This window comes from Lepisma saccharinum, chromosome 10, assembly GCF_977018435.1.
Source record: "Lepisma saccharinum chromosome 10, izLepSacc3.1, whole genome shotgun sequence".
NCBI classification, from domain to species: Eukaryota; Metazoa; Arthropoda; class Insecta; order Zygentoma; family Lepismatidae; genus Lepisma; species Lepisma saccharinum.
This window is the reverse complement of record NC_139238.1, coordinates 20,354,793-20,369,496: the sequence shown is the minus strand read 5'-3', so window position 1 is coordinate 20,369,496 and position 14,704 is coordinate 20,354,793. Positions and strand designations below refer to the sequence as shown.

The 14,704-nt window shown below is 35.6% G+C and overlaps 1 protein-coding gene across 2 annotated transcripts in view; it reads right to left on the bottom strand.

The window, feature by feature from the left end:
• Positions 1-6,222: 6,222 nt before the first annotated feature.
• The window catches only part of Dsp1 (Dorsal switch protein 1), a 32,957-nt gene continuing 24,475 nt past the window's right edge, over positions 6,223-14,704 (bottom strand). For both annotated transcript variants that reach the window (XM_083129630.1, XM_083129629.1), the window contains 3 exons: positions 10,927-11,084; positions 8,968-9,142; positions 6,223-7,609 (listed from right to left, as the gene is read on the bottom strand). In XM_083129630.1, the coding sequence (XP_082985756.1) occupies positions 7,454-7,609; positions 8,968-9,142; positions 10,927-11,084 (489 nt within the window). In that variant the 3' untranslated portion in view covers positions 6,223-7,453. The remainder of the gene's footprint in view (positions 7,610-8,967; positions 9,143-10,926; positions 11,085-14,704) is intronic.

Genomic DNA, 14,704 nt, shown 5'->3' with positions numbered 1-14,704 from the left:
AGTAGGCCTAATGTGTAATTACAGTTGAGGAACTACAAGTGAAATATTCTCTTCAGTACTACATGTAATATTGCATGTAGTGTGTTTGAATTTGAATTCAAAATTTTGGGTGCGTCAGCACTTAGGCTATTTTGCACCTGTCACTTTATACGGGGCCCAGCCCCTTACCAGAACTAAAATAACATAACTATAACGTCTTGTTGTAACTAAAATATTAAAATATTCTGAATTCGGTTAAAGGCTGAGGCTGTAAAGAGGCACTCAGCACCCACAAGGACCAAACACAGGACAACACAGAAAATTATACTGGCCATGGGGCCAGTCGCCAGAACTTCGTTCGTCTGCAAACTGAAGTCCCGGGTGTACTACGTGGAAGCAACAATTGGGTGTACATACTTCGTGGAAGGTCATCCCTTACACCCTTGTAGTGTGTTTAGCTCAGCATGTTAGCTGTAAATATAACTTATTATTCCTCCTCACTAACAATTTGTTTTTATATCTATTTAAAATTTAAACCAACCTCACTTCCATGTAGTACACCCTGAACTGCATTTTGCAGACTAACGAGGCTCTGGTGACTGGACCTACTGTTAGTATAATCTTTGTAGGACTGTGTGTGTGTTGTCCTTGTTTGTGCTGACTGTCTGTCGCTTTACAGGCTCAGCTTTTAACCCAGGTAAGGATATTTTAGTTTTCACACACGCTTTTATTTTTGTCATGATAAGGGGCTGGACCCCGTATAACGTGACGGGCGTAAAATACCCTAAGTTTTCAGGCACACAAATTGTAATTCAAATTTAAAAAATCTAATAGATGTTTCAAAACACCTATTGATCTACTGAAACCAGTACAGTAGAGAAACTGCGAGTGAAATTAATTTATTCAGAATAGTGTATAATATGTTAAGTTTAATATTTTGGCTGTAAATATTAATTTCATATCCCCTTATTATTTTTTGTATTGATATCTTTTTGAAAATCTAAACACAGTAGATGTTTCAAAACACCTATTGATCTACTGAAAACAGTAGACAAAAGTTTCACTGGAGTAGGTAGAAAAGAGTCATGAAATAATACCCAAAGAAGTCAACCATTATGTATTAATGTTACATACTTTATTTCACTTTCCAAAACCTAGGAGCTCGAAATAATACATGGCATGCGATTTACTAGACAGTCTGCTTTTCTGTGATTGATTCGTCGTGCCCAGTCGGGGATAACTTCCGTTCAAGGTAAAAGGGGAAGGGGAAGAAATCCACCACAGTACCATGACGTATGAAGTAACATGTTCACAGGCATCCAATACAACTGATAAGGGTTCACCTGACCTTGGAAGTGTGGAAAACACGTTTCACGCTGGTTTCCAGAATGCTGTGGCTAAATCTGGAACTAACGGTGGAATAAGAAATAGTTTGTAACATTTAACAATGACATTTCGCATTTACAAAATATGAGATATGTAGACTTTGATTTATTTATTATAGTAGACGGTAGAGAATTACTTACCACGAAAGTCAAGTTCTAAATTGCAGACATCAAAATCTACTGCAGGTTGTAAAATACATTTGTGATAGACAGCAGACAGGTTAATAAGGTTTACAAGATTGCTAACGACTCTTAAGACAAACTTTCAACGAAGGTTATTGAGTGAGAAAATGGGAAATTGTTAAAAATAGCGGCCTAGTTGAGTGAAGATCAAAGGTTCGAATCTCTTATAGAACCGGCTATTTTTTACACTAATTTTTGGTGCGTAACATATTTAATGTATTGTCGACATTTATAAGAAACAAAATATGAAAACTCTCCTCCTCGGTAACGTTGCGGTCTAAGACTCTGTGCTTTGGACTCCGACTGCAGCGGGACGGCATGGATTCGAGTCGTCCTGGGTTCTCGACCTGTTATCTGTATAGGACCGGTGGCAACCCACCATCGTGAGGAAATTGGGGAGCTACGAGTGACTGGTGTAAAAAGGTTTCAGATATCTTCTATAATGGCTGAGGGTTCGACGTGCTGACCAACGTCACCTCGTTGCCCGTTGAAGATAACTCTGTGTAGGATTGTGGAAGGGAGACTGGCAGTCGGGAGATAGCCCAAGGCCCTTCGAGGTTTTAAAATATGAAAACTATTCCTTCCGTAAATCTAATTTCTCGTTGTCACGTGAGATTTCTTTTAAGTAAGACTCCTACAATACTAATTAGTTCCTAACTAGGATAATGAGATGGACAGAGAGATATTAAATTATGAGTTCACTGTTTAAAAAATTAGCATTAACACAATTTTATATTCACATACCTCTTTACAAATTCCTGAGCAGGTTACTACAAATGAACCAATCTAGTGCACACTAGAGCCTTGGCTTATCGATACCTATGGGGTATCCTACAATTACAGTCAAACCACAACCTCAATTTTCGAAGCTGTAGCCTCTCCATGTAAAACGATTGCGTCGTAAATATAGTAGATTTTGCTCAAATGTTTGGTGACATTCATACCACCTTTATTTCATTTGCTACAAAGGAGCGTTTGGGTGTGTTGTTTATAAAAAGGCGGGTGGGGATTATATTTCTAATGCATATTGAACGAATTGGTCTTAACTCATAATCATGCCGTAAGAAGGAACGAACTCGTGGGATAGTGGTTATCGCACTGGGTTGTCACTCCAATGGTCGTAGGTTCAAATCCCCACGGTGGCAAAAACTTTTCGTAAGCTTTATTCGTTCCCATTGTTACTATTTGAATTACTCTTCTTTGAAACTAACAACGAAAGATTATACAATTAACTCTCTCTCTTTCAAAATGGTAAGATGAGGACAGGTTTCTTATTATAAGAATTGGAAATTTTAGTGGTCTCAACGCATCTAAAATCCAAAATACTAGATCGACGTTATTTTCTACTGAATTCTAAACCCACGTTATACACAGATAGGCTAATGGGACCTGGACCTACAGTTTAAAGTGAAATACGAACCGCTGTGTGTCTCCACTTGTTATCCTGCACTGAATGTAAAACAAACAGCTCCCCGCCCCCATTTTTAAAAAAAATTACATTAAATATGGTATTTATAAGATAATCATTATTGATTTGATTGTTTTTTATTACTGAACGTCAAATAAAACATTTTCCACAATCTCATCTTCGTCCCGTCTCTCCCAATATCTTTCTGTCCCTCTCTTTTCCCCCTTCCCCACCCCCACACAAATAAATATTTTCTTAGGTTTGTATGTGTATAAATATAACATTAAATACCCCCAAAAATACTATTTATTTTCTACTTTCCGTCACCCCTCTCCCACTCTCACAACCCCTCATTATTATTGGCGTTCGCCAGACCAAGTGGTAATGTATCGACGTCTTGTAATCAGTGTGTCCTTTTCCGAGTTCCAGTCAGGTCGCATAATGTTTCAGATTCCAATTTAAATGTATCCCGAGTCGTGATTAGCCCATGTGTGCAAAAATTAATGTTGAAACGAACTCTTGACCTCAATAATACAAGTTGTGTATTTTCTTTCAGCTGTGGTTCCCTCTTTTCGCGAGAAATAACGAATTAACCTAATCATTAACTCAACAAATAAAAATGCATCTCTAATTAATTAATGAAAACTGTTATTACACCCAAACCACTATTTTATCGTAAATGTAAATGAAATGTCATCTCACGTAGTGAAAACAATGTGAAAATGGTTCTAATGAGTGATATATGATTGTCAAACACATACATGAATACATTATATTAAGTTCGTGAACTATAATTGGGACAATTTAATACTAATTTGAAACGATTAAAGGCAATTAAAACGACAAAGTAAACTTTTGCTCAATCTTTCTGCCGATTCGCATTATTGAAACAATATTTAACCAATGGGGACGTTATCTCATATTTGGAAATGCTGCATTGGTTGAACTTCCTGTGGACAAGACCGTGAGTCACGCCTCCTGCTCCTCCGAATCGAACTTCACTCTGATTGGAGGATCGTATATTTCACAACACTTCCTTGTTTCAGAGCTACCAACATAATTTCGTAAGACGTTGGACTTAGAAAAAATCCATGCGACAGATTTTTTGAACATGACTGTACCATGTGATTGAATTTCCCATGGTCACTGACCTATCCAATAGACTCCACATTCGTAATATGTGCTACTTCAGTAGTCAACGGCTTGTCTGAAATGAGATGTCCTTGGTTTTGACTACTAATGACGATCACTACTAGAACCCTGTTGTCAATTTATGTTTCTTTTACGATTAATGTGGAAAGAATGCCACTTTTTGAGGTCAGTCTGGCATTTTACATTATTCTGGAAACAAAGCTGAAAAACTTTACAATGTAGAATATAACAAGGAAACTTTTATGTTTGGACTATCCAGATTGAATGAATACTGCACGAAAATGTAAAACTGTGGCTGCACTCTAACACCTGTGTGTGCAAGTACATAATTTATATATTTTGGTCTCCTTCCTAGACTTCGTTAATCATGACAATAAGGATATAATGCCATCCTAAATATCCTTTCATCAGCAGCACAATTTAGCTATTTTTCTGTCAGTCCGATATGACATTGGTCTGAACTACCAGACTTGATTGGTAACACGACCTCCAGAGCACTCAGCCTTTTAATCATGTTGCCTCCTCAGGCAAATTGAAACTAAACAGCCTCCCTCTTCAACCTGTAACAATACTGTTAGTTAACTTTAGTAGTTTATTTTGCCGTGACCAAGGTTACATTGATACTGCACCTTTGGTCATGAGCCTCCCTGCTCACCATCAAATTATGTACTTCATTGAAGTTACATGTGTACGAAAATGTGCAAAGTTATTTCAACTGTGTGGAAAGTAGCAGCTATATTGTTAACTTAAATTGCAGGAAAATTATATAACATTTTGCTTCTTGGTACCATGAATATTGCATGTATAATGTATAGTTACGGTGTTGAGATTTTAACAAACCTTCAGTCAGCGGTCCTATATTATAGTCATTAACCTTGCAATGCATAAGAAAATAACACTAGTTTCTTATTGAATTCTGCCCACCTTCTGTTGTGCATAGAAAAGATTAAGACCAGTATTATGCCACGTTGAAAGGCAAATTTTGGAGAAGACCTCGCTCTAGTAATCAATTGAAATACTTAATGGTACAAGAAAAGTGGACTAATGAAATTCTCAACATCACAAAATAGTTGGGAGATATGGTAGGAGCCAGCATACCAAGATATGGAAGAATGGTTGTCCAAAACCATCTGCATGTTACCTTCCCTGCTTACTAGGAGGCTATTCCCTGGCCTGCAAGGTCACCCAACCTGAATACATTTGTCTACGGATATCTCAAATCACTTGTAGAGACCACATTAGACAAGGACACTGAAATAGTTGTCAGGATTCTCGCTACATGTGATTCGCAAAACTCAAGAAAAATCTCATATGCCACTGTCAAGTTTGCATCAAGGTAGGTGGCAGTGATTTTCAACAACTGTTTTGAGGTACCTAATTGTAAGTTAATACAGGTTTGTCAATGCTACGACACTAGTTTCCAAATGTACAAACATGGTACTCGTACATGTAAATCGATGTCAATAAATGTTTGTTACTTGTTGTATATCAGCAGTGTTACTACCAGTCACTTATTTGTCATTCCTATGGATGATGCAAGTGCTAGAGATCCACATGTTTCAGGCGATATCTAGTAATCTATCTGCAACTGTTCAACAGTGTATCACAGAATTCCATTTGGCATGCTTTTACTGGATCAATTGTATATATATATTCTACAGTCTCCTGAAAAACAAATCTTCAAGGTTCCACAGAGGCTAAGCCAAAACCATAATCTATATTCATACAGATTCTCACAGATACTGACGCTTTAAAATTGTGATGTCATCAGCACGCAAGTATTCCACTAATTATATGCATCAATTTGAGTTTTGCTTTAAAATATTAAATTATATCAACATTAAAATATCCATTATGTAATCAAAAAGTTACTGCAATCTGGTATTTTGCAAACTAAAATGCCAGTCAAGTCATTAGCTGCTGAGTAAATAAATTCCAATCAATAATTTCTGATACCCGTACACCAGCACTGGCTAGACAGTTTTAAACCCTTAAGGTTAGCTTCTAGGCCCTCCCGCCAATTAATACAAGTGTCACAACCAGCAAATTTAAGCTGCTTCCAGAAGTAGCTTTGTATACACTTAGAAAGGTAATATTACAAATTAAAAGTCACAATTTTCACACTTTCTAAAAACTTCTTTTTGAAAAGTTTTTTTTATTTTTTTTAATCTATGAGATACAAAACAAACACTGCCTTTTCTAATTATTTTTTCTTCCTAAAAATAACAGAGCATCTGTCATGAAATTCACATGGTGCTTGTTCTGCGACACATTCTGTGCCGTATTAAATTAAAAACAGTTTAAACACAAACCAGCAGTAAAATATGCTACCACTGTACAAATTTACTCGCAATGTTTCCACACTGTTTCAAATTATTATTATTACCATTATTGCACTGTCATGCAAACTGTAAAGATCGGGGAATGTTCAATAAAGAAAACCCATTTCAATTTTATGAACAAGATGAACCGCATCCCAGGTGCACACAGCCTGGTTGAAAAATACAATTTTGATGAAAAAAATAAACTTGTGGAACAGCACTGAAAAAAAGGTCAATGACACACTTTCCTGTCCATAATAATTTGTTATGTTGGTAACAGGTTCAGTCAGTTGACTACAGCATGTGCATCAAAAAAAGTCTAGGTGCACCGCTGTTAACACCCGACACTTGCACCATCTGGCAGCATCTTTTATATACTTTTTTTTTTTAAAACACCTGCTCTGCATTGGCATGAGAGTGAATTTTGTTAACACCTTACTAATGAGAAGTACACATGAATAATTAAAAAATGAACCATGAAATAGATACTGGCGAACACCAAAGCATGCAGCAGGTACAAGAACACATACGTACATACAGCAAAATCCTGATCTCCTGAAAAAATGTTATGGTGACATAACATAACGAGAAGGGAGGGATGTGGTGGTAAGAGGAAAGAAGTAGTTTACGATTGAAGAGAGCTTTGGTGGTGGCCAGCCATCACAAGTAATTTGGAACCCATGGCCTAATTCCTTTTGCCGATCCATGCAAAACTTGAGCAGAAGGAAAGATATATATACTATATATATATATATATTTTACAAACTGACAAAGTAAACGCGGAGTGGTGAAAACAATTTTTCTCAAATCACTGTATCACCGAAAGTGTATTAAACCGACTGCTCTAGTGAGCATACTGCTGTCTATGGAGTTAGTCCATTGGGAACCAACATTGGTATATAAGTACGAAGTGAAACCCAAGTTATGTACAATGGGTATGAATGGGATGAATGGTGTCAGCTCTCTTCACAACATGAAAAAAAGTTTCATCACACACACACACTCTCGTTTCCACCAAAAGTTTATTAGTCATCATCTTCTCCGTCATCGTCATCATCCTCTTCACCATCTTCCTGATCTTCTTCTTCCTCTTCATCTTCACTTTCAGGCTTCTTAATAACGACCGGAGCTGCCATCTGCATTGGTGCACCTTTTGGCTTCTTTTTATATGCTGTCATTTCCTGTGATAAAAAAAGGTACATTTTAACACACATCCATACATTTTATAAAAACTAACTTCAGAGTTGATACTGAAGTATTGGCAGAATTTTCCCCACCAATATCAATGATTTTGAGTGGCCAAACATGACGACTAATCTGAACCTTTGACAGGTTGGAGGGCAGCACATACATTTTCTTACCGACTCTGGATAAACCCAATACCCTCCTGCAAAGTAGGTGACAAAATCAAGGCAGAGTGAAACCTGAACCAAAACATGGCTGTAAAGGCATGTAACTGCCTGGTAAACACTACTATGTAGACAGTATCAAAGAAAATTTATGCAAACTACTACTTACAATAATATGCATAAAATATTAATAAGAAACTTTTACTTTTCATCAACTGGACCTAATATCAATTTTTTTGGTTTTCAATAATGTTAATTTCTTTTTATGCAACTTTTAGCGATCTGAACTACATACACATAAGCTAGACGATGAATATTTCTTGTTATATCTAATACAACCACAACTGACTGTTGCTAACAAGATGATGTGGTATACACCGAGCAGAAACATAGTCTGGTAGTTTAGTTGGTATAGCTGTTTACTCTGCAATTTTCAAATTTTTTTTTGACAAGTTATTACGAGCTCATTTTGTATGCAAGGACAATGTTTTTCTGCATGATATATAATTTCACTTGATTTGAAATATTAACTCAAATGACACTGACAAGTCCTAAGTTAATAATAACAACTGAACACTATAACCCTTTGAATACAGAACACACCACAATAATGAGCACTGTTAAAATTTCACTTATACAAAATTAGAACTTTTATAGTGATTATAGGAGGAATTTTCATACAATTATTTTTAGCTTGTTCCCTGACCTTTTGCTGTTCCATGCTTGGAAAAATTACCTATACTGTTTGTAATTTGAAATTGTTATGAAGGGAACATAGAGTTGTGCATGGTGATGCAATTATCCCATGACAAAAGCCCAAACCAAGCACTATTGTCAAAATGTAAATTTTTCAATAAACATTCTGATTCACAACTGTTTGGATCTACAGAAATTCAGACTGGTCAACATATTGTATTATTGTTAAAAAGGGACATATTTATACTTTCTTGACAAAGTTTATAAAAGTACCCAAATAATAGGATAAAAGTCTCATTTTCCATGCTACCCATCAATACTAGACTCAAAAATTAATAAAGTTTTAAACAAGCAATGAAAGATGGAAAAAGAATCGCAGAGAAGCAAACACTTGTCCAAATCTATATTCATGGGACGAGAGAGCCTAGTTCAAGACTATGAAATGCAAATACTATTAAAAGTTATTACAAAAATCAGTGTTAATTGGTACTTACTCTGTCATATCGAGCTTTATCTTTCTCTGCCATTGCTTCATACTTAGACTTCGTTTCTGGTTGTGCATCTGACCACCGTTTGCCTAGTTCCTTTGCAATATCACCAACTCCAAATTCTGGGTTGGCTGCTTTCACTTTTGGCCTTTCATCATTACAGAACCAAAAGAATGCTGACCTAAAACAAATACAGCACGGTTAATTTTAAAAGCAAAGGAGACAATGCTTTCAAATGTTCAGACTAAAAAAAAAAAAAAGCTTAATTCAATCTGTTGATGAAGTAAGAAAATGCAGTAAATCTCAATAGCTATGATAGATACTCCCTTTAGTCTGCAAGATATCAAGCTATTTATGATTAACCCCTTCAGAACAGTCCTGGAGGGGAAAAAAACAAAACAACTGGCTGCATGTAAATTACAAACTCACTGTGAATGTTGAACATTGGATTCATTGTCATTGCTGGAGATCTCAGAATCACTCAAGACACTCCACTTTCATAGTTAAACAACACACTTATTGCTAAGAGATTAACCAGCAATTTTCATCAGGATACACAGTTACTCAAAAACAGCACTACTTTACCATGCTTTAAATGGCATTTATTGAAGAAAATATGAACAAATTAAGTCGACGCAAATTCCTTAGTGATAAAAATATGCAATCAGAATTTGACACCAGAGGTTACATGTGGAAAGTACTGAAGGGGTTAAAACGCTACTTTGCATCACAACCTATTTATGATAATATTTGAAGCTTGAAAGGAGGTTGAACTTCAAGATTTACATTTTCAAGTTAATTTTCTACCAGTGAAAATTTTCATGACAATTTTGTCTGATAAATTTATGTCATGCCGGAAATCCAAAAACTAGCCACGAACTGAAAAGCATACACTAGAAATGCAATTGAGAACCACATGCGTAATGATAGCAAATTGAAATAATTGAAATGTCCAGGCCTTATTCTGGATTTGAATTTAGAACCTTCTCTCTCTCTCTAGCACACTATGTCAACCTCTCTGCCATACACCCAGTGTCTAGCAGAGAGAACTAGAACAGACAACAAACAAAAACATTGTAATTACACATACAGAAATACTTCGAACTCTATCAATCCAGCATATATCACACTTTTCATTTTAATTTCAAACAATGGCAAAAATACAGAACTGCAAACTGAAATTCTCAAAATAAAAGAACAAAACTGAACACGGGCGATAAAAAGTTCTTCGTTGTAAGACTCAAATCCTAGTTATCATGGTTCCCACCAATTTTAGCAAAACATTTCGGATCTTCTAACAGGTCGACCGGTTTTAAGTATTGAGTGCTCTGAAGGCACATTAAAGCAAATGCCTATGTACAAAAAAAATTGTCAATTTTTTAGCACCAGGCAGAAATGTCAACAATAAGAAGTCAGACAGAAAACTATTTGGAGTTAAAGCTGATACAACAGTGTGATCAATAGTTTCATAAAGCATTTCCTGGGAAGGTTTTTCACTGTACACTAGATTTCAAGCTCTACATGAAGTTTCACCCCACACTATGACCATGCAGTTCAAGGTGCAAGCTGGGCTCCAGCTACAGGACAAGCACAGGTTCAGTCTCCTGGGGGAAGTGTTAACTTTTCCTGAGATTTCAGCCTGTTTTGGGACCAATGGCCACCAACCATTGAGGAAATTGGAGAGCTACGAACGAGTAGCAGGTTCGTCGAGCAGATCATTTTGTAACTAGTAGGTGGGACGAGACCGGAATTCAGTAGGTACTGGCCCTTATGGGCTAACAGCACAGGTTATATGAAGTTTCACCACAAACCAATAATTTGAATAGGCTCCAGTGTGCTCTAATATACCCTGAATATGACAAATATTACAACTAGAGCTAAGCCAATACAGATTCAGGACTTTCTATTAGTATCTTGGGAATTATTTCTAAGCAAAAGTGATTCTTATGATTAAAAGATGCTTACAATGATCTTTTGGGTGCATTTGGGTCCTTCATGTGCTTCCTCTTCTTTCCCCTCTTCTCCCCCTTGGGAGGAATGTAATCCTGCATTTCTAATTCATATCGCTTCTTGTCCTTCTCAGCCATCTCGTGGAATCTCTTCTTTTCCTTGTCTGACATGGTCTAGAGAACAAATTAAATCCAATTATAACAAACTGTAATTGGCTGGAAATAAAATACAACAGTATAAATAGGTATGCATTAATGAAAATAACCAACCACACAAGTGTTATAGCAATTTAAAACTATTTTCTTGGATTGGATTGATTTGGTGTTTTAAGTCCTTTATGCCTATTAAAACTAACTTGTTTTAATAGAACAAGACTTTAATTTGCATACACATACTGGATCTTTTATTTCCAAAACATGAATAATTTGTTTTATCTAAGTACCCAAGTAATCAGCAAAATTCTCATCTTCACAATAATACAAAGCTAAAAATTTTCACACATCTTATTTTGTTGCCATATTTATGCATATATATGAAGAACAAAAAACTGAAGTGTAGCAATATTATATTTGAGTCCCACAACTTTAATGCTGTACATTTTGTAAAAAACTACCAGCATATTGCACGTTTCAGTTTGTGTTCCAACAGTTACTGACTGTAATTTTCTTGAATGCGACACCATCAACTTAAGTTTTGAGATGTACCTTGCTTGAATAAGAGCCATGTTTAAGAGGTGAGTCAACTTAAATGCCAACAGATTGATTTAGATTATTTTACTTCGCCTTTATGCCAGTTTCAGCTAATTGCAAACATTAGATTAATGGTGATAAGATGAGAAGTTGAACAGACAATCGTGTCCAACAGACGATTATACTGGCCGAGTGTAATTAGTGAATGCTAATCTGCAAAATGCAGTCCAGGGCATACAACATGGAAGGGAGGTTGACATTTGGGTGTCTTCGGAAAAGTTATCTTAGCAGATGTTAATTTTGAAATTTGCAAAATTTCCATATTTATCAATACTTCTGTTCCTGCTTTCAACCTTGAGCAAAAAGTTGCCATGTTACCACAATGTAACTAACAAGATACACTGTCAAAATGTTACAACAAAAACTGTGTTTTTATGTTTGTAGCAGCTGTACACTACAAGGGAAACTATTCTTGAACAAAATTCCAAGAAAGTTACTTCAGAAAATAGAAATCTGTCTAGGTCAGTGGTTCTCGAACTGTGATATGGAATCAGCTTCGAAAAGAAATATCAAGAACACCCACAGGACTACATACTTATTTGAGAGTGTTTTTCGACCCATGGTGTACATAAAAAAAAAAGTACACAATTAAAGTTTTTTACATACTTCTTAGCATACATGTTTCACATTTTTATTTGTAAGTAATCATCAAGATTGTAAAAGTAGGAACACCCAATAAAATAAATGCCAGATTCTAAAGTTTAGTTGTTTATTGTGTTTTTTAGAGGGAAATAATACAAGTTAAGAAGGTTAGACAATTGCATGCATACTTGGAGAAGAAAAATCCAAGTTTGTTATAAGTTCACACTTGAGCTCAGACAGGCTAATTGGAACTGGACCTATTATCTAAAGTTGGATCCGAACCATTGCACTGTACTCTCACACTGACCCCTTGAATGTAAAGCAACAGAACTAAGCACCAGGAGAAGTTCCAACTGGGGCATTCCAGTGTTAGAGACATTTCACAAAAAAAAAATTAAAAAAATATTAAAAAATGTAAGGTTCTAGACAAAAGATTGGAATTAAACAAAAATAACTATACCACAGCTTCAATAAGTATTACCGAAACTTATTTCCACACGAGTGACATTTGGTGAAAAGCATTCCAAGACTATAATTAAATTTTCATAAAATTATTGTTTAAATTGCAATGTAAGGATCAAACTGTATTCCTCAATGTAATATGGCAGGAACCTAACTTCATATTACATAAATCAGCAATTAGACGCTGTGCACCAATTTCAATTTTTCCACATATTTGAGGTTCAATGCAAGGACGTATTTAAGGGGGGTATGGAACTCCCATCCCAGAAAGACATATCAGGTACTATAATTAAATAATGAAAAATATACTAATATTGGAAGACAAGGACTATATTGGGATCATACAGCTTTGAAGGACAGGAAGAACGTCTTTAACTACATGTAACAATTTTTGTTATTCGATAAATATTCAATTATTCATCAATTTGACATTAATTTCATTGCCAGGGCACTTGTTTTATGTAAAATATTCCAATCTTAACTACAGGTAAGCTGCATAATGAATATGCACTGTTATTTCAGTATCCTTATACAGTTTTTACCTAATTGTGTAATATTAATTTATGTATTGTAATAAGTATTAATTTGATTTAATACAATTATTTTAATTTTATTCTTAAGGACACATGGTTCGGACCCCCCCCAAACATATTGCTAGATACGTGCCTGGTTCAATGCCAAAAAAATCTTCCATATGTGCCAGTCATTGTAGACTTTGATAAAGAAAACCGAGAGACAGTGGGTGAATATGAATAGTATCATGTAAGCATTTAAAAACTTTCCTTGGCTGATGTCTTGGGCAGCCAGAAGTAAACTAAGACATGATTAAGGAATTAAACACCCTTGAAAAAAAGCATGAATGAGATTGACAAGTCAAATTTCAACATTGTCTTTACATTTTGAAGTTCTCCTACTAAACCTCTGACTTTTACTATTGCGCAACTTGATACCTCTATGACATTGGAAGGGAAGTATAATGACACCCCCCCCTCAACAGATTTTTGCAACAAATATCATAAGAGAAGAACTATGATGTATAAGATGTAAAAAAGAATAAGGTTCCTTAATATAAATCTTTCGATATATTTCAGCCTCTTGGTTGAGCAAAGTCTACAAGGCAGTAGTTTGTTCAGATTTCAGTTCCACTTACATCCTGAATAATTCATATTCAAAATTGCTACTCCACTGTGTGTGGATACGGATACAAGATGAGGTGCAATGAAGTATTTGGTTTTCAAAAGGGACATCACCAAAAGATGTTTAAAATTTCAGTTCAATGTTACGCAAAAAGTAAAAAGTTGGGAATCTTATTTTCTGACATCCCCTCGTATAATTTATTTGTCCAAACGGATTTCTTCATTTTCACACCAGAAACTACTTACAGAAATTAGTTTCTGTTGCATTTAGAAGTTAGTGCAGGTATTTTCTTTTATCATAGAATCTATTTCAACCAGGAAATCATGTATTTTCAACAGCAATATCTTTCAGACGCAAAATTGCTGTCGCTTCCATTGCTTGCACTATGAGAACCCTGTCAATGTTTCGGAACCTCACCAAACCTAACCTTGCTGAGCATGGTTTGTGGGGCTATTCATGAATGCATGATGGTTGCGGTAAATGCAGTTTAAAATTACTTACGTGAAATTTAGAAGATTTCACACTCAAACGCCTTACCCTTTTGTGAATGAAGACAGTGGATCTTTGAAATTAATAGGATTGAACCATTTAATTGTGCAATGCGGAAGTGTGAAATCTTCTAAATTTCACGTAAGTAATTATTCATGAATGGTTCATGGAATATTTCGGTTGACAAGGTTGCAACATTGCCACTGATTATCTACCATGCTAGTCGAGCTGTCTCGCCATATCGTGGAAGCGAAAAAAGGAAGATCAATAATTACTCACGTCACAAATTGAAATTATTTTCGTGAAAAAAGCAAAATACCACCTAGAAGAATCTTTCGCAATGCAGAATAGGTAAGTACAAATGTTAAAAGTGA